The 27,390-nt window shown below is 45.7% G+C and overlaps 1 protein-coding gene across 2 annotated transcripts in view; it reads left to right on the forward strand.

The window, feature by feature from the left end:
* Window positions 1–27,390, forward strand: part of ENO4 (enolase 4) — a 57,443-nt gene that overhangs the window by 8,480 nt on the left and 21,573 nt on the right. For both annotated transcript variants that reach the window (XM_089658793.1, XM_089658792.1), the window contains exons 2-6: window positions 1,234–1,362; window positions 12,710–12,891; window positions 13,558–13,694; window positions 19,582–19,751; window positions 25,026–25,154. In XM_089658793.1, the coding sequence (XP_089514919.1) occupies window positions 1,234–1,362; window positions 12,710–12,891; window positions 13,558–13,694; window positions 19,582–19,751; window positions 25,026–25,154 (747 nt within the window). The remainder of the gene's footprint in view (window positions 1–1,233; window positions 1,363–12,709; window positions 12,892–13,557; window positions 13,695–19,581; window positions 19,752–25,025; window positions 25,155–27,390) is intronic.

The following is a 27,390-nucleotide window of genomic DNA, read 5'->3' on the forward strand; positions in this document are numbered from 1 at the left end:
TTTACTCTCATCTGACCAGAACACCTTTCTCCATGCGGACTCACAATCTTCAAGGTGCGTTGTGGCAAAGCTCAGTCATGTCTGCATGTGGCTTTTCTTGAGGAGCCGCTCTTTTCTTGCACCCCTCCCAGACACACCACATTTGTGGAGGATTTGTGATATTGTTGTCACACGCACACAATGACCACTCTCTGTCATCAATTCCTGACACCGCTTCAGGGTTGCTGTAGGATTTTTGGTAGCCTCTCTGACCAGTTTCCTCCTGGCTCTTTCATCCAGTTTGGAGCGACATCCTGATCCAGGGAGGGTCTGTGTTGTACCAAATACCTTCCAGTTCATATTAGTAGACTTCACTCTTCTAGGTGTTGATAAAGCTTTTGAAATATTTTTGTATCCATCTCCTGACTTGTGCCTGTCCACAATATTATCCGTGAGATCTTTTAACAATGCCTTGCCACCCATAGTTGATTGTTTGCTTTAGTTGCACTACCAGGGACTGAAATGTTCCAGGAAAGCTCTTTTCATGCTGAACCAATCAAAATGACCAAAGTTTTTTTTTTTTTTTTTTTACATGTTGGTGTTATATCTTTCACTTGTTATAAGTTGCATAAATACAGCTGAATAAAACAAAAACTGTGTCTGTCTTCATTTCAGGGTTCAAAGCACAAAATGTGATTATTTTTAAGGGGTGGTTATTCTTTTCTATACCCACTGTATACCCCCCTTCACCATATACCCCACTATATATCCCCCTCCAGGGCTGGGACAAGGGTTGGGCAGGAGGGGCAGGTGCCCTGGGTGCTGTGGAGGGCGCTGCGTGGAGAGAGTCTGCCTACAAGCTGTCAGGATTGCTGGAAGAGAGGGGAATTTACGTCTTGCAGAGGGAGTTTATGCTTGGGGGGTAAGTGTACAGATTAGTGCACTAAATTTTTTTGAGGGGGGTGGGGGGATTTTTGCTGACACATAATGTCCCAACATTGTTTTTTTTTTTTTTTTTTTTGAGGGGGCGGGGAGGCGCTGTTTGGCATCTTTACCCTGGGTGCTAGATGATCTTGTCCCAGCACTGCCCCCCTCCACCATATACCCCTTTTTTATACCCCCTCCTCCTAATGAACGGAACATGCAGATATTCAGTAGAGGGTAGAGCTAATCAGAGGAAGTTGGAGATATTTATTTTAGGGCAAAGATAATTGTACTGTATTCCTTCTCATTCCTCTTCTCACTCTTCTTCAGTCTAACTACTTTGCCGAGCTGTCGAAACCTCCGGTGATCAGCCATGTCCGTGGAAGGAAAATTCTGGGTGGAGCAGGAAATGCGGCCCTAGAGGTTGAAGTGTTCTGCACAGTGAGGAACAATGACAAGGTACCCCATACCCTGTATAGTGTATAAGTGTTTTGTTCTGTCAAATAAGCGCAAAGTTCACATGTTGATCCTGCCAGAACTCCAGTGAGCTGTTAGCTTCCTGTTCGGACTGTTATCAGTTACAATGTTCCCAGATATTTTTACACGCCGCTCCCTCCCCAGTTTTATGGAGAAGAGGAGAGGGGAGGAGTTCTGTGGTCTTCCCTTAGGGTGACAACACTACTCCCCTTTAAACACAGTACAGAGAGTGAGCCTTGTCACCCTAAGACAGAAAGTGTGTTACTGGCAGGATCATCACATAAAGAAAAGAAAAAGCGTAAAAAAAAAGGAAACAAATGCAGCCATCACATCTAGTGGAAAGCTGCAATATATGACATGTTTCTAAAATATGGATTTAGAATCACTTTAACCTCCTCGCGCAGGCGCCTCTCAGCCCTTTAAGAGTTTCAGAAGCCGGGAGGCGGGCAGGGTTTTAGGGTCACGTGACCGCCGTGATTCGCCATCACGGTGGTCACATGTTCGGAAAAGGTCCCGATCGAAAGGAGAGATCGGGACCTTTCCGTGAGTCACGGACATATGGCAGGGGCCCAGATGTCGAGAGGCAGCATATTTGAGTGTCCTCAGAGTCGAGGGGTTAAAGGAGAACTCCAGGCATCAAAGTTATCAATTCATGAAACATGGTCTATGAATAGAGGGGGTAGACCTATCAATCATCCGCCTATTCTCCGTTCATAAATCACTTTCCATTCCTAGAGGCTGTAGCACGGATTTTATGAATGGCAGAGCTGTGTGGAAAGGGATCTTGCAGAGAGCCTCTGACAGCCTCTTAGTTCTCTTCTCCATTGCCACACCAGTAGGCGGCAGGAATGGGAGGGGCATGGATAGAGGAAGATTTCACCTAAAAGAAGGGACATCAGCACAAGGGATAAATATTACTGACTGTAAGTTTTTTTGTTTTTTTTTATCTCCCTTTTGCTGATTTTTGTTTAGACTGCAAGTTAACAAGCAGAAATATACACCAATTTTGGAAATATTAGTAAAACTGGCAATTGCAGAAAAAAAATGGCGAATAAAACACTTCCCACCTCCCTTCATTGGAGAAAAGTGTTTTCTGGGCTTAAGTGGAGTTAAAGTATAACTGAAGGCAAAATTTTTTTTTTTGTACTTTTTGGATAGTGTGGAGAGGGATTAGAACACCTATCAGTTTTTATTGCTGTCTGTGCCCCTGTTGGGGAGATTCATCCTCTCTGTGTCCTGTATACCATTATTATGTGAAAGAAAAATAGAATCCCAAGTTTTGGGTTCATCGGAACGCTAAAGGAGGGGAAATCTTCCTATGGGGACACTAGTTCTGGTGACACACCAGGATTCCCTCAATTTGGAGGGAATTCCTCTCACTTCCTATTTTGGCTATGGGACAGGAAGTGAAGGGAAATCTCCCCAATGGGACACAGATGGCAAAAAACGGACAGGGGTTATAACACTCCCTTTACTCTCTCCAAAATGAAAAAAAATTGCCTTTAGTTATACTTTACCTGTAAACTGATGAGCCGTAAAGGCATTTAAAGTGTTGCCTATTGATAATTTGGGGCAATGTAATTTTTCGCCATTCTATTGGCACACTCAGTTTTGAGGATCAACTTATTTGTATCTATTTACTCATCAAAAAATGGTGGATTGTATTGCGTTTCTGTGCACTAAAATTCATGTAATGCAAATTTTGCTAAACTTATAGATTTGATAAACTTCTGCTAATATCATGCTGTCTGCGCCCCTTTTAGGGAGATTCACCCTCTCTATTTGTACTGCTTATCCATTATCATTGAAAGTAAAAGAAAATCATCTTGGGTTGCCCAGGAGGGGGAATCTTCCTACTGGGACACTCGTTGTGGTGACCGGGAAGAAGGGGGGGGGCTAAGGGATCCCAATAATTTGCAGGGATTTCATTTCACTTCCTGTTTATGGGACAGGAATAGAAGGGAAATCTTTGAAATGGACACAGATGGCAAAAAAAAATCTGACTGTTTATAATAACCCTCCCTTGCTCTATCCAACATGAAAAAATGCCTATTGTTCTACTTTAATTCCCTTGGTGATATATTCAGGGGGGATTATGTGGTTGGATGTGGACACAGACAATATAAATACAGAGGACCCGGTGCATTGGCACTCTGCCTAATCCATAAATCAGCACAGCCAATGGTGGATCAGCTGCTGGTTTGACAAAAAGCATGGAGCATCTGAGATTAATGAGCTGAAATATCTTCAGTCTTTTTTGGGCTGAGGGGTGATGGAGTAGTGCATGCCTTTATTCAGGATCCATACAATCTAAGGCCTCTTGCACACTGTACTGATATTTGAGCATCGGCATTTGTGAACGTAAGTTCAGGCATCTGTTTTGCATGTATTTGCTCATATGCACGTTTACTCGTACAATACACCCCTATGCAACATCCATTAGAAGTTATGTGCGTAGTTGTGTGCATATGCATGTGCTGGAGCAAAATGCTAGCAAGGAACACAGATTTTTCTACAGTTTTTTTTTACTCAAGAATGCCTAGTGCTTGTATACACACCTGTGTGTACAGGCACATGGGCTGCATTTTAGATCCGTTTAAAAAAAAAAAAAAAAAAGCCTAATTGTAGAACCACTTGTGAGGTTAGAAATATGGAGGACATCACTGCTGACTCATTTTGGAGGGTGTTGTGGGGCTGTCACTTCATCCTGGCTGACCTGGAACAAGCATGCAGACAGGAAAGCCTAAAAAGTCTGTTCTACATGTTTTGTTCCTGGTCAGTGGGCAGAGAAGATAGGATGAACATGTTGACCCCTGAGCCATTACCTACAAGGAGACCGGAATGAGTAAAGAGGCCAAAGAGGTTCTCGAAAGGGAACAACCCCGTAACCTGCTGATACTCTGACCACACTCCTCTGCTGTTTGTGCTTACCTTGTACTTCTGGGTATGAGGGAGCATGTCACCTCCACTTGGGATGCAACGTTTGGGCATAGACAGCTAATTGCTAGACCTGAATACTGTGATGTTAGAAGGGACCATAATTATTATCCCTGTGTAAGCTTCAACACCATTCAACACAAGGTTAGGCTCTGGGAAGGTAATTATCAGTAGATGGGGGTTTGTCTTCAAGATTACCTATCACTTTGCTCCCAATAGGCTTTTACAAAATATTCAGCAGTGACAACTCCAGTGTTTGTTCCCTTACAGGTCCCCCTTAGACAAAGAAGGACCCACCAAATACACACACCATACATGGTGGTGGCCATGAGGCATCTGAAGATGTGAATATTTTGGGGCCACCATTGTCAGGTGTCTATGACTTTTGCTCTATATTGTCCTTCCATCTCATGGCTAAATAGCACTTCCGATCACCCAGTTTGGCCAGTGGCAACTCTGCTTCCACTTGGGCTCCTAGATACTGAATGGAAGGCTGTGGTGGCCCCATCCTCCACAGATAGGTGGATTAAACGTGGGAAATCATTTCATTTTTATTTCCTAAGATGAGCAGCTGTTCTTTCTGTTCTTTGTACAATGCCTGAAGTGGTTGGGGTGGAAACCTCTGATCTGTCTGTTCATTGTTCTATAGAAATTATCACACCTTTGTTTCCATCCTGGATTCAGAGTGTGACAACAGCATAGGGTGACATTGAAGTTATTAGCACTCTCCCTTTGTTAACGTTTCCAGATCTGATGAAACAATGAGCAAATTTCCTTTGTGACTTCTCTTCCTTTAATACACAGAACACAGTGACACAAAACGACATTTTATCTGTCAGTAGCAAAAAACAGTGAGATGAAAGCACAAGGCCATCTGAGTAAAGGGTTCCACCGTCATATCCAGATGTCTTCTATATTCTAATCAACAAAGCCACTCCCTTGAGAGATGCGTGTGCCACCTTGAAAGCACAAAATATTACTCTGGCCCCGCGTTCAAGGCCTTACAATCTATTCTGCATTGGATATGATCATTTTAGTTGATCAAAACAGCCAATTGATATGTTATAGTAGATTGCCTGCATTGATGTAATCACTTTCAATGACAAAATATGATAAACAGTCATGTGAATTGATTATTTGGCTTGTTTGATAAGAAATGACTTGATTTTTTTCACCTTCAATCTGTGACAGCTTAGAGCAGCCTTTTTGGGGGGTGGGGGGTGAGTAATGAGCAGTGTTGGACTGATGGTGCCTGCATACCTCCAGCATCATTGCATGGAGGAGTCGGTGACATAGGACCAGTATAGCCTTTCCTCTCATCCCTCAAGCAGATGTAGAACTCACCCCTGAAAGGGCCCACTGTTGTGCCACGGGTTCTTTTCCGAGATCAGTGCAGGGGCAGACAGGCATACAGCACAGCCACTCACTTTGGCTCGAAGATGAGTCTAGGGGGTAATTATTGCTGAATAAACTTGGATTGGGTTGCAGGGAGCTGTGGGATACTCCAGTAACATGGTACAGTAACACGAGGATACTCTTCACTCGTTACTACTTCTTAGCACAGTCCCTCTAGGTAGGGAATTGACCGTAGCAGGATGCTATAAGGATTGTCCAGTCCAAGCAGGCACTGGTGCACAAGGGATAGTAACAGCAAACCGACACTGGGATCCTAGACTCAGGTCTGTACTCACAATGTCCCTGGATACTTGGATGCCTCCTTCCAATATCAGCCATTCACCTGTGAGTTCTTCAGAACAAACTCCCAGTAAGACCTCCTTGATTAGCTCCAGATGCTCTGGAAAAAAAAAAGTAGGCTTCCATCCAGTATCCACGGTAGGGTGGCCTTGCCTTTTGTGAGCAGCCTAACCTGACCCAGTGGGCTCCTCCAATGTTGTTTGCCCTCTCACTACCTTGTTTAAACTCATAGCACAGTTCCAGCGCCTCTTGGATGCCCTTTTTTTCATTGGACCCCACCCAGCTATGACTTAGCTGGGACATCGATAAGCTCCTGTGAGAACTTCAGCTGAACTGCCCAGAAGAGCAGCAGCCCTTCAGGCTGAGAACTTCCTGAACTGGACAAGAACTAGACAACGTCAGACCTCAGACTATTTATGTACTCCTCGGCATCTTCCCCCAGGCATTGGCTGAGACAACATAAATATTCATTCTGCTGAATTGCCTCCAGAATCTTCCAGAAGGCAGGGGGAAACAATCAAGCCTGCAGCCAGTGAAGTTCAGAACAGCTCAGAGCAATCACAGACTGCTCCATTGCAAAGGAGCCAGAAGAACTATATTTGTCTAACCAACCTATCTAGGATAGTACCGCTGACCACTGATACCAGTGAGGACTTCCAACTGCTTGTAAGGATCCCTTCGACCACTAATTATCATTTTAGGAGGCCCTTCTTCAGTGACTACAGATGTAGGAGGGCTCCTCTTCTGATGATCATTAATGTAATGGATACCTTCTCCCACTGACCACAAATGTAAGGTGGCTTCTTTCCCACTGACCACCCATGTAAAGGGGCTCCTCTTCCAGTGGCTATAAGTGTAAGGGGGCTTCTCTCTCACTGATCACAAATATACGGGGGCTTCTCTCCCACTGATCACAAATGTATGGGGGGCTTCTCTCCCACTGATCACAAATGTATGGGGGGCTTCTCTCCCACTGATCACAAATGTATGGGGGCTTCTCTCCCACTGAGCACAAATGTAGGGTGCTTCTCTCCCACTGAGCACAAATGTACGGGGGCTTCTCTCCCACTGATCACAAATGTACGGGGGTTTCTCTCCCACTGATCACAAATGTACGGGGGTTTCTCTCCCACTGATCACAAATGTACGGGGGTTTCTCTCCCACTGATCACAAATGTACGGGGGTTTCTCTCCCACTGATCACAAATGTACGGGGGTTTCTCTCCCACTGATCACAAATGTATGGGGGTTTCTCTCCCACTGATCACAAATGTAGGGGGGCTTCTCTCCCACTGATCACAAATGTAGGGGGGCTTCTCTCCCACTGAGTACAAATGTAGGGGGGCTTCTCTCCCACTGAGTACAAATGTACGGGGGCTTCTCTCCCACTGAGCACAAAAGTACGGGGGCTTCTCTCCCACTGAGCACAAAAGTATGGGGGCTTCTCTCCCACTGATCACAAATGTACGGGGGCTTCTCTCCCACTGATCACAAATGTACGGGGGCTTCTCTCCCACTGATCACAAATGTACGGGGGCTTCTCTCCCACTGAGCACAAAAGTAAGAAGGCTCTTTTGCCAGAGACCACAAATGTAAGGGGGCTTCTCTCCCACTGACCATCAAATATAAGGCATGCACTACAATTTTCACTGTCTGCGTTTCTTTTCTGGTAATTATTATTCATTTCAATTAATGTTTATTACTGAATATAATTTTCTCATACGGATATGTTAGTGTACTTAACACTCAGTGGATACATTTACTAAGCCTCCACATTGTTTACTTAGCATACTTTTGTACATTATAATTTTCCATAACAGGGGTTCCCTGGGACCTGTAATGTATTTACGAGTTTCCCTGTAGTAAGAAAGGCAGGCTTAGAGTGTAACTCAAAATTGACGCATTATTTTTCCACTTCTTGTAATAATGTGACCCTGCTGTTTGTTCTCCAGCTATTTTAGGCAGTTACTACAACAGGTTTCTTTTGTCTTCTAATGAACCTTTATTTGTAAAACTTACTTAAAACATCAAACATTATGGGTTGGTTCACCCCAGATGCAGTCTACTGCTTTTTGTCTGCATCAGAATGCATGCACAGTGTTTTCCATGTATTCCAACAGCCCTAGTTTACACCAGTGCAGTCAGTTCCAGTGTGCTCCGGTGCAGAAAAAAAAACATGCCGAAAACTGAAACTGACTGTTTTTTTAGATTTTTTTTTAATTTACGGTAGATTGTAAGCTCCAGGATCAGGCCCTCAAATCCCTCTTGTATTGAACTGTATTGTTGCTGTATTGTCTCCCTTATATTGTAAAGAGCTGAGCAAACTGTTGGCGCCATATAAATCCTGTATAATTATAATAATGAACTAGAAAAGCTACAATTTCTGGGGAAATTGTGTGAAGTGTTCTTGCCTCCACCAGTAGTCTACAGCTGGAGTGGGCGGAGTAACTGGGTGGAGTATCTGGAGTAACTGTGAAAAGGTTGGACTGGGCAGAGTAACTGTGTGGACTGGGCAGAGTAACTGTGTGGAGTGTTTGGAGTGAGTAAAGATAGTAAGCATTACACTAACCAATTGATTGATCAAATTTAAAAAGTGCACATGGCAAGCTTGATAGAGTGAGAAATGCATTTCAACTTTTATTTTTCAGCTCACACTCTAGCTTTTGTCACTCTGCTGCCTCCTCACACATCTGGGTTCCTATGGCAACTCACTCTACAGCAAGGGCAGAGAAGAGCAGTTAAAAACAAACTGCTCCAACTTGCTCACTTCACTGGCGGTTGCCATCTTCAAACGGTTGTAGTTTAAAAATTATAAATCCTACACCAAAGAGCTTTATATTGTGAGAATCACAAGACCCAGACCTACATTTTGTTGCATAGTATGTCTGTGAAATATTTAAAATAAAGACACAGTTGCAGTTTAGAAATTGCCCTTCAAATCTGAGGTGGATAGAGTGGAGTTTCAATGAATGTCAATGGGCGGCGTGAGTTGCAAACAAATGGTCATATTGTGAAAACTATTAGGACTATGGCTTAGCCGTGAACATTTTTAGTGGCAGCAGGGATAGCTGAACGTTTTGATATAAGATTTGTGTAGGTGGGCTTGAAAATGAGGGAGTGATGGCAGTTTAGAAATCATGTCCTGATTTTTCAGCTCACACTCTAGCTTTTGTCAGCTCCCACTCTAGTTTCGAACATTCCGCCATTCATTCCTATGGGACCAATTTCACCACAAAAACGCCGATATTTCATGAACCATTCGGCGAAACGTTCCACAAAGTAATAGCACACTAATCGGGAACAATCGGTATATTACTGTCTATGTAGTGTAAAAAACTGTGGGAGGAGTTAGGGTGGTAAATTTGGCTATAATAATAAGAATATATATGTGAGATAACAGTAAGTGGTCTGCCATGCAAGAACACTTAATAATGTGTGCTGGCGATTTTGAATTGGAGTCAGTAGGGGGCATTTTTGCATTAGTCTATGAGATGTGATTTTGCATTTACGTAACTAGGGGACGTTTTTGCATTGAAGTCAATATGGACGCAACTGCATGAAAGTCTATGAGAAGCGATTTTGTAATGAAGTCACTAGGAGGCGTTTTTGCATGAAAATCTGAGACGTTTTCCTGTCGGCAAAATACTGATAACACGATTTTCGGCCACCGATACATGGGTGCATCCCTAGTTCACCCTATCCTCCCCACTCCTCCCTTGCTCTCTTGCTCCTTTGTCAGCTCCTCCCATGCTTGCCACCAATGCTTCTTCCATCCTCTGGAACTCCTAACTCCAGTCTTTGCTGCTATCTCCTACTTTGTCTGCCCTTGGGCAATCCTTCACCTCATCCCCTCAGGGAAGCCTATCACACCTTCACCTAACAACTGAACTTTTACTTTCTCTACCAACTCATCCCCCCACAACTAATACCTTTTGTATCACTTGCCCCTTCCTTTTTTTGATTGTAATCTCTTATAAGCCGGACCCTCCTTACCCTCTGGTCTTGAATGTATTAAATATTGTAAGGTGCTGCACAAATTCCCAACCTCCTACACCGGTGGTTGCATTCCAACAACCAGTCTGAGTGCGTTAAGCACCTGGAAGAGCCCAGACATTAAATCCAGAGAGCAGTTTATGAAGAAGAAAAATGGCTTGTTCTCTACAATTTTACAATTTCCTCTGTACTGAGCATCACTTTTGCAAACACAACTTTTTATGGTTGTTTATGGAGGTAACACAGAACCCCTATAGGATGTAGTTGGAAGGGGAGGTGCATGGAGTGAGATGTGTATTTGGCCTTTTAGATTGTAAGCTCTGAGCTGGGCCCTCGGATTCCTGCTGTATAAAATTGTATTGTAAGGGCTCGTTCACACTTGGATGTTTTACCAACGCTTGCCAAACGCCCCTATAGCGCTTGGCAAGCGTTGGTCCGGCGTTTGCGGAGTGTTTTTTAACGCCTGGCAAAGGCTCCGCAAAAGCCGCATGCGCGGTTTAGCGGCGGTTGCTAGGCGTTTGCCGAGCGTTAATAACGCCCCACAAATGCCTATAATGCAGTTTGAGTGGTGTTACCGCTCCGCAACCGCGCCGCAACCGCACCGCAAACGCTGGCCGGGCATTTGCAGAGCGGCACCATAGACGAGAATAGGAGGCTTCAACGCCTCCTGACTCGCCCAGAGGCGTCCGTTTTGCCGCGACGCAAACGCTCCTGTTAGAACAGCACCATGTGCTGTAATGTGCAGAATTGGCAGAGGCGTTTGGGAAGCGGTAAAAACGCTTCCCAAACGCCTCTCTGCCGCCTGCACACAACGCTAGTGTGAACGTAGCCTAACTGTACTGTCTGCCCTTATGTTGTAAAGTGCTGCGCAAATTGTTGGCGCTATATAAATCCTGTAAAATAATATATACAATGCATTCAGGTAAAAGTGGCTGCATTGTTTATATACAGTAGATTGGGAGTATTGTACATGTACTTTTGTTTCTTTGTATTATTATTTTGTGGTTTTTTTTTTGCTGTTGGGTTGTAATGATTTGTACTACTGCTACTTTTTGATGGGTATCAAGGACCACCAGAGGTGGTACTTCTATTTGACCACTTCGACTTCCCTGTTCTCTTTGGTGCCGGTGGGATACATTTTCATTCATCTTGATAAAGGAGGGTAGCAAACCAGTCTGTGCTCTGAGGAAGGGGGTCTGCCCCCCGAAACCCATCTTTTACCTTTTAATAAAGTGCTTTAGATAATGCACTAGGTGTCTGCGTCCTTTTTTTCTTTTTTATTTGTACAGATAATGATTCCCCGATCTTAATGTGTTACTAAACCCACAACAGTAAAATCAGCGTATATATGCAGTAAGGCATGCTTGTTATACATACTGTGGAACTTAAGGAGTTAATCCTCTGCATTGTGTAAAGGAGATGTTTATTCCTGTCTTCTCTGACCTCCCCTTCTTCCACAGTCCCCGACCCATCTCCTGATAGAACAGAGCCTTGGGGGCACATGCTCAGTTTGGTGTGTATTGCTAGAGCGTTTTTATTTTCTTGGGACAGTACATGAGATCAGCGCAGGGCCAATCAGCACTTTCCGGACAGAGGGTCAGGGGTCTTGCAGCCCCATAGGACAGTGAGAGGAGAATGAAAAATCCTCCTACAAGCTTTAACCAGTGCTCTGCTGAACACTGATAGAAGTCACAAGACTGCTCCAACTGCTGATGAGAAAAGGTATTTAGCAGTTTATATTTACTGAAATAATTGCCATGTTGTGTGTACTGTGGGAGAGCAGATATAGTGAATGCAGGGTCCGGGGAGAGCAGATATAGTGAATGCGGGGTCCGGGGAGACCGGATATAGTGAATGCGGGGTCCGGGGAGACCGGATATAGTGAATGCGGGGTCCAGGGAGACCGGATATAGTGAATGCGGGGTCCGGGGAGACCGGATATAGTGAATGCGGGGTCCGGGGAGACCGGATATAGTGAATGCGGGGTCCGGGGAGACCGGATATAGTGAATGCGGGGTCCGGGGAGAGCGGATATAGCGAATGCGGGGTCCGGGGAGAGCGGATATAGCGAATGCGGGGTCCGGGGAGAGCGGATATAGCGAATGCGGGGTCCGGGGAGAGCGGATATAGCGAATGCGGGGTCCGGGGAGAGCGGATATAGCGAATGCGGGGTCCGGGGAGAGCGGATATAGCGAATGCGGGGTCCGGGGAGAGCGGATATAGCGAATGCGGGGTCCGGGGAGAGCGGATATAGCGAATGCGGGGTCCGGGGAGAGCGGATATAGCGAATGCGGGGTCCGGGGAGAGCGGATATAGCGAATGCGGGGTCCTGGGTTTAGTAACACTTTAAGAGAGTTGCAATGCCAGAACCATCCAGTGCTCACCAGTAGTCCTCACATTTTAAAGTATGACATTTTAAATCTAGCTTCTTTAGGAGTTTCTAATGCTAAGATGTTAAGTTTCCACTTTTCCAAGACAAATTGTTGGCACTAAATAAATCCTGCACAATAATAATTGATAAGGGTGGAAATGGGATCAGTCCTCTTTGTGGCTGGTTGGACTGCACAATAAGCACTTAATTACATTTTAGAGCAAGTTGAGAAATTAGCACATCAGTTGCAGCAGCTCAACTTTTGTTCCATTGCAGAAATTTAATGGTTGTACAGTCAGCATTGAGTCATCCAGTTCTTATTTTTCTACACAGAAAATTTGCTCAGCAGTGATCTCCGCAGACGCGGCGCCGCTGACCTGCGACACAACTGAAGTCGAAGGGAAGGAAAGGAAGATGTCGGTGGAAACAGCCGTTGAATGGATTCGGGAGTCTATAGGACCCATGCTAGGGGGGATACAGCCAAACGAGCAGAGTAACGTTGACCAGTTATTGAGGTGTGTGTATATAGCACAGATATCTGTACAGATGGGATCTCTCAGGATTCCCAACCTCTCCTGAAATCTGTAGAGAGCTGGTATTAGTAGGCATCTCCGCCAGTGTTGTTAGGTTTACTGCAATGGGTGTTTGTTCTTCAGTGAGGTGAATTACCACATCTAGAGGGACACTGTAGGATTGGGCTGTTTTATTGCAGCACTGATCATGTGATTAGAGTACGCAGACCCACCAGCTGAGCAGTGAAAGATTTTGGCAGGTGCTCTGGAACGGTTTGTCTTACTATCTACAGAACAGAAGCAGGTACCAGTGCAGTAAAGTTTGGTAAAACTCCCAGTTTGTATAGTTGACCTTTCAGAGATTGGTTTCCTCAACAGAACCAGAGCTCTGTTTTAATGTATGCCCGTCTCACTGAGAAAAGACACATACTAGTACCAGCCATGTTACATCCAAGATGCCAATATTGTGAAGGAGGTCGGGAAATTAAAAGAAACGTCTGATTGGATGACGTGGCTCTGCCATTAACGGCCCCAAATAGTAAGTGCCAGACACTGTATAGACACAGTGGGTTGTAGTAGAGATCTTCATGTGTCCAATATCACATGACATGGGTGTCAGGGGAATTCTGGGAAATCACAGCTGTGTTTTGTTTTTGTTTTTTTTAAAAGTGACTTTTTCCAGCCAAAGATGGAGGAAGAGAGACGGCAGAGGGAGAGTGAGCTCGATGGGGCAACCTCCTCCACAAGATCTGTCCCAACCCCCCCGGCCTCACCTGCAGCAAGCAAGAAGAAGGGCAGTGGGAAAGGTGACTATATGGAGGAACATACAGAGGAGAGCAGACTATATGGAGGGACATACAGGGGAGAGCAGACTATATGGAGGGACATACAGGGGAGAGCAGACTATATGGAGGGACATACAGGGGAGAGCAGACTATATGGAGGGACATTCAGGGGAGAGGTGACTATATGGAGGGACATACAGGGGGGAGGTGACTATATGGAGGGACATACAGGGGAGAGCAGACTATATGGAGGGACATACAGGGGAGAGCAGACTATATGGAGGGACATACAGGGGAGAGCAGACTATATGGAGGGACATACAGGGGAGAGCAGACTATATGGAGGGACATACAGGGGAGAGCAGACTATATGGAGGGACATACAGGGGAGAGCAGACTATATGGAGGGACATTCAGGGGTGAGGTGACTATATGGAGGGACATTCAGGGGTGAGGTGACTATATGGAGGGACATACAGAGGAGAGCAGACTATATGGAGGGACATACAGGGGAGAGGTGACTATATGGAGGGACATTCAGGGGTGAGGTGACTATATGGAGGGACATTCAGGGGTGAGGTGACTATATGGAGGAACATACAGAGGAGAGCAGACTATATGGAGGGACATTCAGGGGTGAGGTGACTATATGGAGGGACATACAGGGGAGAGGTGACTATAAGGAGGGATATACAGGGGTGAGGTGGCTATATGGAGAGACATTCAGGGGAGAGGTGACTATATGGAGGGGCATTCAGGGGAGAGGTGACTTTATGGAGGGACATACAGTGGAAAAGGGACATAGAGGGGAAAGGTAACTATATATAGACATATAGGGGGAAAGACGACTATACAGAGGGACATGTATGGGAAAGTTAATTCTAGGAAGGGGCATACAGGGGAAAGGCGACTATTATTATTATTATTATACAGTATTTATAAAGCGCCAATAGTTCGCTCAGCACTGTACATTACAAAGGGGGACAGAACATGTGACAGAACAATACCAATACAATGCAAAACATGAGGGGATCGAGGGCCCTGCTCTTTCGAGCTTACAATCTAGGAGGGAGGGGATACTGGTACAGGAGGAGATAGCTATGGGGGATGGAGTGGTAGGAAGAGTGGAGGAGGTCGGTCAAGTTACCAGGGGGTAGGGTAGGCTTCCCTGAAGAGATGGGTTTTCAGGGTGCGCCTAAAGTAGAGGAGAGTAGGTGATAATCTGATGGGTTGGGGCAGGGAGTTCCAGAGGATGGGTGACACCCTGGAGAAGTCCTGGAGGCGGGCATGGGAGGAGGAGACCAGGGAACTAGAGAGAAGGAGGTCTTGTGAAGAGCGGAGTGTGCGTGCTGGGCGGTACTTGGATATTAGGTCAGTGATGTAGTTTGGGGCAGTATGGTGGACGGCTTTGTACGTCAATGTTAGGATTTTGAATTTGATCCGTTGCGCAATCGGAAGCCAGAGGAGGGATTGGCAGAGGGGGGTGGCGGAAACGGAGCGGTTGGAAAGGTGAATGAGTCTGGCATCCGTATTCAGGATAGACTGAAGCGGGGATAGCCAGCGGCGAGGCAGGCCAGTGAGGAGGGAGTTGCAGTAGTCGAGTCGTGATATGATGAGGGAGTGGATCAGTTGTTTAGTGGTTTCTGGGGTTAGGAACGTGCGTATTTTGGCAATGTTGCGGAGGTGGAGTCTGCATGAGTTTGTTAAAGATTGGACTTGGGGCTGGAAGGATAGGTTGGAGTCCAGAATGACACCAAGTACTCTGGCCTGCAGGGCGGGTTTGATATTGGCGTTGTTGGATGTGATGGAGAGGTCAATGGGGGGTGGGGTCCGGGCTGGGGGGAAGACAAGAAACTCGGTTTTGGAGAGGTTCAGTTTAAGGAAGTGGAGCGACATCCAGTCTGATATGTCGCTCAGTAGGTGTGTGATTCGGGCAGAGACCGAGGGGGTGAGGTGGGGGGTTGAGAGATAGATTTGTGTGTCGTCGGCATAGAGGTGGTAGTTGAAGCCGTTGAAGTGTATGAGTTGGCCAAGGGAGGAGGTGTAGATGGAGAAGAGAAGGGGCCCAAGGACAGAGCCTTGAGGGACCCCAACAGAGAGGGGGAGTGAGGGGGAGGTGGTAGCATTATAGGAAACGCTGAAAGACCGTTGTGACAGGTAGGATGAGAGCCAGGAGAGAGCAGAATCTGAGGCCGAGGGAGTGTAGTATTTTGAGGAAGAGGGGGTTGTCGACTGTGTCGAAGGCAGCAGAGAGGTCAAGGAGTAGGAGCACTGAATAGTGGCCATTAGCTTTGGCGGTTAGAAGGTCGTTGGAGCGTTTGAGTAAGGCAGTTTCGGTGGAGTGTAGGGGACGGAAGCCGGACTGTAGGGGATCGAGGAGGTGGTTGTCGTTGAGGTGAGAGCATAGGCGGGTGTAGATGAGGCGCTTGAGAAGTTTAGATGTAAATGTGAGCAGGGAGATGGGTCTGAGGTTGTTCGGGTCATTGGGGTCCAGGGAGGGCTTTTTAAGTATGGGGGTGATGTGTGCATGTTTCAGAGGGGAGGGGAAAAAGCCTGAGGAGAGGGAGAGATTGAAGATGTGGGTGAGGGAGCGTAGGATGGAGGGGGAGGGAGGTCGTAGGAGTTGTGAGGGGATAGGGTCGAGGGGGCAGGTGGTGAGGCGGGCATCAGAGAGGATCTTGGAGACTTCCTTGATGGTGGTAAGGTCAAAGGTGTGGAGTGTTGGGGGAGCTTCAGTATGAGGAATGTAGGGTGGGGTGGAAGTGGAGGTCAGAGCAGTGGTGGGGCCGTGGGAGAGGGGTGATGAGGGGGTAGCTGAGTGAGGGGGAAGGGGGTTGGAGGGAGTTTGAGCAGCGACGAAGTCCCTGCGGGTTATGTCGAGGGGGAGGAGGGATGAGGGGGTAGCTGTGTGAGAGGGGACGGGTTGAGAGGGCGTGTGAGTTGCAGCAATGTCCTTGCGAATTGTGTCAATCTTGTTTTTGAAGTGATTGGCAATCTCAAGGGCGGTGAGTGAGGCGCTGGGTGGAGGTGGGGGTGGAGAGAGTAGAGTTGAAGGTGGAGAAGAGTCGGCGAGGATTGGAGGAGAGGGTCTTGATGAGGGTCAGGAAGTAGGCTTGTTTGGCTGTGTGGAGGGAGGAGGTGTAGGTGCGGAAGGCAGATTTGTAGCGGGTGAAGGCTTGTTGGGATTTTGTTTTGCGCCATAGTCGCTCCAGGGCACGACTGTGTCGTTTGAGGGTTTTGGTGTGATCCGTCTGCCAGGGCTGGAGCGGTCGGGGTCTGATGTTGCGTGTGGTTAAAGGCGCTAGTGAGTCAAGGGCTGTTGACAGCGCGTTGTTGTAGGCAGTCATGGCCAAGTCGGGGCAGGACAGGGGGAGGATGCGGTCATGGAGTTGATCAGCTGCAGAGTGGAGGGGGGCAGGGTTAAGGTTGCGGAGGTTACGGCTGGTAGTAGTGTGACATTTGGAGGGGTAGGCGTTGGAGGACGAGGAGATAGAGAAGGTAATCAGGTTGTGGTCAGAGAGAGGGAAGGGGGTGTTAGTGAGGTTGTGGGGAGCGCAGAGATGGGAGAAGACGAGATCAAGGATATTACCCCTCATCACAAATCCCCCCAACACCCCCCCACCACAGAGTCCCTATAAGGAGCGATGTGTAGAGCATACAGGGGAGAGCAGACTACATATATGTATGATTATACAGAGGGGTGTGTAGGGGACAGGTTACTCTAGGGAGGGGCATACAGAGGAAAGATGACTATGTGGAAGGACGTATGGGGAAAGGTTACATTATGGAGGGAGTATAGGGAAAAGGTGACTATATTGAAGGATATACATATAAGAGAAAGTTTTCTATACTTTTTCATCAGCCACTCAATGAGCATGTTTATGAGCTCAAATGACAACAACACAAGCATTTGTATAGAGAGGTAGCGGCATCCTCATCCTCTAAAAGGAAGCAATATTTTCACCTAACTGCCAGGATGTAGGTCAGTACAAAGTATTACTTGCGTGATTTAGAAAAAGCAATCCTGCTATGTTTAGCTAATGACAGAGCTGTACTGCATATTGCATCTGACATTTTGACCTTAGTTCGAGTTTTAAAAAAGTCACACATCTGGTGCATTCAACCATAACAGGTATTCATTTTATCTTCACCGTTTAACAACTGTAATTGGGTGACATGCTGTCAAATACTGGATTAGAATAGTGACACTGTAGGCTTCCACTTTTTTCCGGGTTGAAATTAAAGTGTTACTAAACCTCGGACCCTGCATTCACTATATCTGGTCTCCCCAGACCCTGCATCACTATATCTGGTCTCCCCAGACCCTGCATCACTATATCTGGTCTCCCCAGACCCTGTATTCACTATATCTGGTTTCCCAGGACCCTGCATTCACTATATCTGGTCTCCCCGGACCCTGCATTCACTATATCCGGTCTCCCCGGATCCTGCATCACTATATCTGGTCTCCCCAGACCCTGCATTCACTATATCTGGTCTCCCCGGACCCTGCATACATATATCTGGTCTCCCAGGCCCCTGCATTCACTATATCTGGTCTCCCAGGACCCTGCATTCACTATATCTGGTCTCCCCGGACCCTGCATTCACTATATCTGGTCTCTCCGAACCCTGCATTCACTATATCTGGTCTCCCCGGACCCTGCATACATATATCTGGTCTCCCAGGCCCCTGCATTCACTATATCTGGTCTCCCCGGACCCTGCATTCACTATATCTGGTCTCTCCGAACCCTGCATTCACTATATCTGGTCTCCCCGGACCCTGCATTCACTATATCCGGTCTCCCCAGGACCCCGCATTCACTATATCTGGTCTCTCCGAACCCCGCATTCACTATATCTGGTCTCTCCGAACCCCGCATTCACTATATCTGGTCTCTCCGAACCCCGCATTCACTATATCTGGTCTCCCACAGTACACAGAACATGAAAATGCAATTATTTTAGTAAATATAAACTGCTAAATACCTTTTCTCATCAGCAGTTAGAGCAGTCTTGTGACTGAGTGTCCAGCAGAGCACATGTTAAAGCTTGTAGGAGGAGTTTTTCTTTCTGATCTAGGAGGATGCAGAACCCCTGACCTCTGTCTGGACAGTGCTGATTGGCCCTGTGCTGATCACATGCACAATCCCAAGGAAAAAAAAACCTCCCTAGCAATACACACCAAACTGAGTGTCTCCACACGTCTTATCAGGAGATAAAAGGGGGACACTGGAAGAAGGGGAGGATCAGAGAAGTCACAATCAAACAGCATTTTTATACAATGCAGAGGATTAACCCCTTAGATTACACAGTGAGTATAACAAGTATTTTTTACTGCATATACAGACTGATTTTACTGTTGTGGGTTTAGTAACACTTTGAGCCCCACTGCTTTCAGTATCTAGCACTGCCTTAACTGTCAAGCACAAAAAGAAAAAAAATACAAAAAAAAGTAAGATGCTGCACTGGTGACAGTGATAGTCAGTGGATAACAGCTGAGGCTTGCCGGACATATCCTGGAAGTAGTATGCACAGCACACTGTGATTTCATGGGAGAAGAACTGAAAGTGCAGCAATGTGCTTTAGATCTATTGTGAACAAAGCCTCACAACAGGACTGGACCAAGGGGTAGGTTGAAAAGCGACTGCCTTGGACACTTCAACTGGAAGCTGGGTCGAGGCAAACAAGGGGCATGACCTGCAACCTATGCTGTTGGCGTGATTCACAGCTAATGTGGAGGGGAGATGCTATGGCCTTTGTGCCTCGGGGCTAAAGGATCTTTTCCCAGCACTGATCACTTCTGAGTAGAATGCTGGCATGATGGATAGGGTACTATAATACCTCCCCATAGAGAGTAATGCTGATATGATGGTTACAATAATGCAATATTTTGTCTCTGCAGGTAAAAAGGTGGCTGCAGCAGAGAAGCCCATTCCTCCTGCTGACCCTCCTGAGCCGATCGTCAGGGGCAGCCTGGCAGTCAGCGCTGTGTCTTTGGCGGTGGCAACATGCAGTGCGATCCTCAGGGAAGTCCCGCTCTACACCTATATATCTATATTAAAACATGAAAAGGTCTGTGCACTGTGTGCAGTTGTACTCTAATTGGTTATCATTTCTTATAGCCCTCTTCTGCACACGGGTGTCCAAAGTATGGACATCAATCACGTATGTGTTCTGCTAGACTCAACAAAAGTACCCAGTAATAATCTGCTTCTACAGAAAGTAAGATGCTTGGTAGAATAATGGCCCATTCACATGGTAAAACGCACAGTTGTACTGTGGGGGCAGCTCTCAATGTGAGGGTCAGGATAGGGTGGTGTGATGCATGTTTAAGCGTATCACACTGTGTATTCTTTTTTTTGTCTAACTTTGGTGAAATTTCAGAATTTCGATCATTTCTGGTTAGTAATGGACATTACACAGAGCCTTCAGGTGAGCTCCGATCCGTTGCGGAAAAATGCATGCAGCTGTTTTGTATGTACCTTGAAGAGACCTGTGTTGTTCTAGTGCAGAAAAATGCAGTTCTCGGCACAAGTATGAACAAGCCCTAAAAGGAGTATAGACTTCAGGGAGGGAGACCTCTTCCCTTCTAAAGAGCATCAGTACCCCCTCATCTAGAATGTGCAGTTCCGTTCTGAGCTCTTCTTGTCTAAGTATTCATGCCTCCTCCTAGCCAGACAGAGGCGATGCTGGTGATTTTCTGCCTATTGAGGAAGCTGGAAGTGCAGATGTGACACCCGAAGCTGAATTGCTTAATCGGAAATTGTGTGTCACCTCTCTGGCTGTACAGTGTGGAAGATGGATGTATAGTGGGGAAAATAATTATTTGATCCCCTGCAAATTTTGTAAGTTTGCCCACTTACAAAGAAATGAAGGGTCCATAATCTTTATCATAGGTGTATTTTAAATGATAGAGACAGAATATCAACCAAAAATCCAGGAAAAACACATGATACAAATGTTATAAATTGAGTTGCAGTTCAGCGAGTAAAATAAATATTTGATCCTCAAGCAAAACGTGACTTAGTACTTGGTGGCGAAACCCTTGCTGGCAAGTACAGCAGTAAGACATTTCTTGTAGTTACCGGGTTTGAACACAACTCAGGAGGGTTTTTGGTCCACTCTTCTTTACAGATCTTAACTAAATCTTTAAAGCGGAGTTCCAGCTGAAAAAAAAGTCAGCAGCTACAAAACTGTAGCTGCTGACTTTTAAAATACAGATACGGTACTTACAGTGAAGGAAATAAGTATTTGATCCCCTGCTGATTTTGAATGTTTGCCCACTCAGAAAGAAATGATCAGTCTAAACATCAAATGGTAGGTGTATTATGACACTGAGAGACAGAATAGCAACAAAGAATTCAGCAGAAATGCATGTCTAACAAATTATGCACTGATTTGCATGTTCATGAGGGAAATAAGTATTTGATCCCTCTCACAAAACATGACTTAGTACTTGGTGGCAAATCCCTTGTTGGCAATCACAGAAGTCAGACGTTTCCTGTAGTTGGCCACCAGGTTTGCGTACATCTCAGGAGGGATTTTGGCCCACTCCTCTTGGCAGATCCTCTCCAAGTCATTAAGGTTTGGTGGCTGACATTTGGCAACTCGAACTTTCAGCTCCCTCCACAGATTTTCAATCGGATTAAGGTCTGGAGACTGGCTAGGCCACTCCCGGACCTTAATGTGCTTCTTCTTGAGCCACTCCTTTGTTGCCTTGGCCGTGTGTTTTGGATCATTGTCATGCTGGAACACCCATCCACGACCCATTTTCAATGCCCTGGCTGAGGGAAGAAGGTTCTCGCCCAAGATTTGACGGTACATTGCCCCATCCATCGTCCCTTTGATGCGGTGCAGTTGTCCTGTCCCCTTAGCAGAAAAACACCCCCAAAGCAGAATGTTTCCACCACCATGTTTGACAGTTGGGATGGTTTTCTTGGAGTCTTAGGCAGCATTCCTCCTCCTCCAAACATGGCGAGTTGAGTTGATGCCAAAGAGCTCGATTTTGGTTTCATCTGACCACAACACTTTCCTCCTCTGCATCATTCAGATGTTTAGTGGAAAACTTCAGACGGGCCTGGACATGTGCTATCTTGAGCAGAGGGACCTTGCGGGCACTGCAGGATTTCAATCCTTGTCTGTGTAGTGTTACACCAATTGTTTTCTTGGTGACTGTGGTCGCAGCTGCCTGGAGATCATTGACAAGATCCTCACATGTAGTTCTGGGATGATTCCTCACTGTTCTCATGATCATTGACACGCCACGAGGTGAGATCTTGCATGGTGCACCAGACCTAGGGAGACTGACCGTTGTTTTGTGTTTCTTCCATTTGCGAATGATTGCACCAACTGTTGCCACCTTCTCACCAAGCTGCTTGGCGATAGTTTGGTAGCCCAGTCCAGCCTTGTGTAGGTCTACAATCTTGTCCCTGACATCCTTGGATAGCACTTTGGTCTTTGCCATGTTGGAGAGTTTGGAATCTGTTTGATTGCTCCTCTGGACTGGTGTCTTTTATATAGGTAACAAAATGAGATTAGCAGCACTCATTTTAAGAGACTGCTTCTAATCTCAGCTTGTACCTGTATGAAAGACACCTGGTAGCCAGAAATCCTGCTGAATGATAGGGGATCAAATACTTATTTCCCTCATGAACATGCAAATCAGTGCATCATTTGTTAGACATGCATTTCTTTAGAATTTTTTGTTGCTATTCTGTCTCTCAGTGTTACAATACATCCACCGTTCAATTTTTAGACTGATCATTTCTTTGTGAGTGGGCAAACATTCAAAATCAGCAGAGGATCAAATACTTATTTCCTTCACTGTACCTGTCCCTCAGTTCAGTGATATCCTCACCACTGCTGGTTTCACCAACCGTCTTCTCTCCCCAGTGCCGGCATTTTTAGTATGGGCACCCGGCTGTGACAGCTTGCGGTTTTACAGCCGGTGCCCATTGCACATGTGCGAGAAGCGCTTTGCTTTGTGGATGGCCCCGTAGTTTTCTGGGCCTGTCACGTGTCCAAGAAGACTACGGGGAGGGAGAACAACTTCCGCTTCTGATCGCAGCAGAAGTAGAAGCGGGTACCTGTCATAATCGGATACCCGCTCCCCAAAGGTGCCAATCCTTAATGGGGAGCGGGGAACACAGCATTAAAGCAGAACTTTCCCTTTTAGGTGGAGTTCCGCTTTAAGGTTTCTTGGCTACTGCTTGTCAACTTGAAGTTTCAGCTCCCTCCATAAATTGTCTATAGGATTTAGGGCTGGAGACTGGCTAGGCCACTCCATGGACTTAATGAGCCCCTCCTTTGTTGCCTTGGCGATATGTTTTGGGTCATTGTCATGCTGGAAGACTCATCCACACCCCATCTTCAGTATTCTGACTGAGGGAAGAAGGTTCTCATCCAAGATTTTACAATACATGGCCCCCATCCATTGGCCCCTATATGCGGCAAAGTCGGCCTGTACCTTTAGCAGAGGAACTGCCTCAAAGCATAATTTTTCCACCTCCATGCTTGACTGTAGGGATGGTGTTCTTGGGTCATAGTTAGCATTTTTCTTGGTCCAAACACAGCGAGTCAAGTTAATGCCAAAGATCTCAATTTTGGTCTCTTCTGACCACAACACCCTCTCCCAATCCTTCTCTGAATCATTTAGATGTTCACTGGCAAACTTCAGAGGGGCCTGTACATGTGCCATCTTGAGGAGGGGGACCTTGTGGGCGCTGCAGGATTTCATTCGATGGAGATGTATTGTTTTACCAATGGTTTGTTTGGTGACTATGGTCCCAACTGCCTTGAGATCATTCGCATAGTTCTGGGCTGATCCCTCACTTTTCTCATGATCATCCTTACCCCATGAGGCAAAATCTTGCATGGAGCTGCAGACTGAGGGCGATTGATGGTTATTTTGTATTTCTTCCATTTGCGAATAATTGCTCCAATAGTTGTCTCCTTCTCCCCAAGCTTCTTACTGATGGTCTTGTAGCCCATTCCAGCCTTGTGTAGGTCTACAATCTTGTCCCTGATGTCCTTTGACAGCTCTTTGGTCTTGCCTATGGTGGTGAAATTGGGAAAATAATTACTTGATCCCCTGAAGATTTTGTAAGTTTGCCCAACTGTAAATCACAAGACTCTCTGCACATCCTTTGTAAGGTAAAACGGTTTTATTTTTTGGGCTGTGTATTAGGCTGTTTACCTGGAATTTCACATTAGTAAGACTGGGTTCACACTAATGCGGTGCAGGACACCGCATGTTATTTGCACAGGAATTGCACCGCATTCCTGTGCAAATTACAATGCATGTCTGTGCAGTGCAATGTGAGGCATACATTTTGTATGGCTCAAATCGAATCGCATGAGCACCCTTCTTTAAATTCGCACCTGAATCGCAATTTGTTTTTTTTTACCTGAATCGTATCGCATGGGTATTCTCACTCATGTAATGCGATTTCTGGTAATCGCATTGCGTTTTGCAATTTGTTTTGTTTCCAGTGTCATTAATTTAACATTGACACCTGCATCAGATCGCATGAGCGCCATGCAATTGCAATGTAATGTGGGAAACGCACAGGATTCACAGCGTTTCCCGCACGGTATCAGTGTGAACCCAGTCTAAGTGACACAGAGGAACTCTGCTATAAAGAAACTTGGTCACAGTGAATACAGGAATTTTATAGTAAATTCAGTAAAAATCACTTACAGGATAACTTTGCTAAAAGTGAAGTTTTCCTCTAAATTGTTTCACTGGAGTAGTAGCCACCTAGCAAAATGTGATGCCACCTCTTTGCCTTTATGGTCTGGCCACCATTATGGCCTACAGCCCCTTCTAGTACCACCTATCTGCCGTTCTACACTGCAGGAACCCCAGGATTGCATGTGAGCACATTGATATTTTTTTTTTTTACTTTTGGCTATAACTATTTTTTGGCCTTATCTGTCAATAAAGTGGATGTTCAATTTGAACTTTAAACTGGTCCATAGACTTTCCTTTGCAGACAGTTCTTTATGGGCACTGTCACTGAATGAAAAAATGGTGCAGCTCTTTTAGTCCATTTCACATAATTGTCCTACACTAGTGAACAAGCTGCATTGAGCTCAGGACTAATTCCCAAAGGTGTCTGGTTTGGTCTTTGAGGGTGGAAAGGGAGGAATTTTAAATTTTTTATTTCCTTCTTTGCCAAAAGAAAAGATTAAACTTGATAGGCAACTGTGTAACTGTTAATAACCCTTTGTCCTCCTCAGCAGCTATTTATTTCCTACAGTCAAGCAGCAACAGATCCAGAGCTAGGAACTTAGTGTTAAATTGTGGAAATGACATTTCTGTTATCTGTGGTCTTCCTCACACAGCCGCCCAGCAAGATGGCGATACCAACCCCTCTGATTACATTGCTGAGCTACGGCAAGTGTTCTCCAGGAAAGCTGAACCTTATGAAGGAAATCATGATGGTCCCTCGACCGGGCCTAACTGCTCAGCAGGTTAGACACCACCTCATTTATATTTACATATGTCACTGTGCGGGGACATGCAGGTACAGTCCTAGCCTATATTTACATATTTATCAGTTGCAGCGGACATATGGAGAGACCTGAATAATAAAAGGGGAGGAAAATCTCTCACAGTAAGGGTAGGGGAAAAGGGACTTGATTAGATTGGAAAACAGACACCCAAGAGGTGATCCAGATATTATGTATAGATACACTGTATGTCCCAAATTACGTAAACCACCCTCCAAAGTATCTGAGTTCAGATGTTTACAGTGAAGGGTACTGTTAATACTACAGCATATAAAGACATTTTAGACAATTGCGCTCTTCTAAACTTGAACCCTGCTACAGGGTGGCAGGGGTGTGCAAAATCACGTATATATACATGATTTTGTATTTCCGGGTAGGGGGTGTGTGCCCTACCCGCACCACCATTCATGGCTGCAGCTGTCAATCACCAGGTCCCAGCCGGTGAATACCCCCCCCCCCCCCGTCGCCCGGTGGTTACCAAGCATCTCCGAGGGGGAGGACTGCTTTGTTTACTAACAGTCCTCCTGCCTGTCGGCTCGGGCACACTGCTCTGGATGGATGTTGTAGTGCAAAAAATAAAAACCGCAGAGGCAATCAAATACCACCGAAAGAAAGCTCCATTTGTGGGGAAAAAAAGGATATACATTTCATTTGCAACACAACAAACACTTTTCTCCTGCGCTAGGAAAAGGCTCAGTAGACCCAATAGGAGTGTTCTGGAATTTTCTGGAATATGCACTGCTTGCTGGTCCAAATACACTGGATGCAAATGGAGAAACAGTCGGTGCGCCCTTTTTCTATTTCTCCATTTGCATACATTTCATTTGGGTGCAACTTTGCATGACCGCGCAATCGTCAGTTAAAGTAATGCAGCGCCGTATCGCAAAAAATGGCCTGGTCAGGAAGGGGGGAAAATCCTCTGAAGGGCAAGTGGTTAAAATGGCCCAACCCTCCTCCATAGGACAATTGCATCAAGGAGTTTACAGCAACCCTTATTATATATTATCTTACACCAAAATGATGTATTTTGTCAGCAGTGCCACGTAAAATGATGAATCTTTTCAGGGTAATGAAGAGTTAAAGTGTGATGTGTGAGAAATATTCACTTTGTTTATATGAAGATGAAAGTCTGCTCCTTGTATGGCACATTTGCATGTACTGACCTTTACAGAGAGGCTTATTGGTGGAGAGAGAGGGAGGACGGCGTACGTCTGGGGGCTGTCTTGATATTCAAAATATCCTTTTTATTTACCTTCTTTCTATTATATATTAAAAAGGGTGTGCTAATAAAGTGACAAGTATAACAACAGTATATGAAGGGGATCTTTACAATAAGAGCGATTGATGTGGCTCTGAACCCAAAAAGTGAAGACACCAGTTCTTAGGTGTGGTGGTTGAAAATAGTTTTTCTTTTTCAGGCTAAGCATTTTCAGGAAGTTCAGAAAATACCTGTTGATCCTGCTAGAAATGCTGTGGCCTTGTTGCTTCCTGTGAGCTGAAAAGAGAGCACAAATATCCTTATTTTTAAAGGATACGTTCATCTTTGGAACATGTTCCCCCTGTTTTTTAGGGTGGAACATGTAATATGTACCCATAACCACAGCCGCACCTGCCATTCCCTCCTCCCTCTGACAGATAATACGAGGAAACTTCTCCCCGTATCTGTCAGATTTGAAAACAGCGCGGCCGTGTTGGGCTCCGCCCACATGGCTGCATCATTCATTCATTCATGCAGGTAAAAAAATGTGCATTTATAATGTTTGTCCAAAGGAGCCTGGAAAGCATTGCACCAGCGATCAGTAGATCAATGATGCCATGCAGGTCTCCTGCAGACCTGTCAGAATATCTGCTTGCTGTACGGGATGTACTGTCAAGCAGATATTCTGATGGGAAGCTTCAATGAACTACCACAGCATCCCACAGCACCGTGGTAGTTCATTGAAAACTACAAGCTGACAGCCGCTAAAGCTGCCGGGACTTGCAGTTCATTATTTCACAGAAGTCCATGAATGAATGACGCAGCCACGATGTTTTCAAATCTGACAGTACAGGGAGACCTCTCCCCGTATTATCTATCTGTCAGGGGGAGGGGGGGCGGTTGCGGCTATAAAAACATGTTACATGTTCCTTCCTAAAAATGAGCAGAATATGTAATGTGTTCCAAAGGTTAACTTATTCTTTAAACATGAAGTTTAAT

The sequence above is a fragment of the Staurois parvus genome, unplaced genomic scaffold (assembly GCF_062004578.1).
Source record: "Staurois parvus isolate SC_StPar_1 unplaced genomic scaffold, SC_StPar_1.0 ptg001095l, whole genome shotgun sequence".
NCBI classification, from domain to species: domain Eukaryota; kingdom Metazoa; phylum Chordata; class Amphibia; order Anura; family Ranidae; genus Staurois; species Staurois parvus.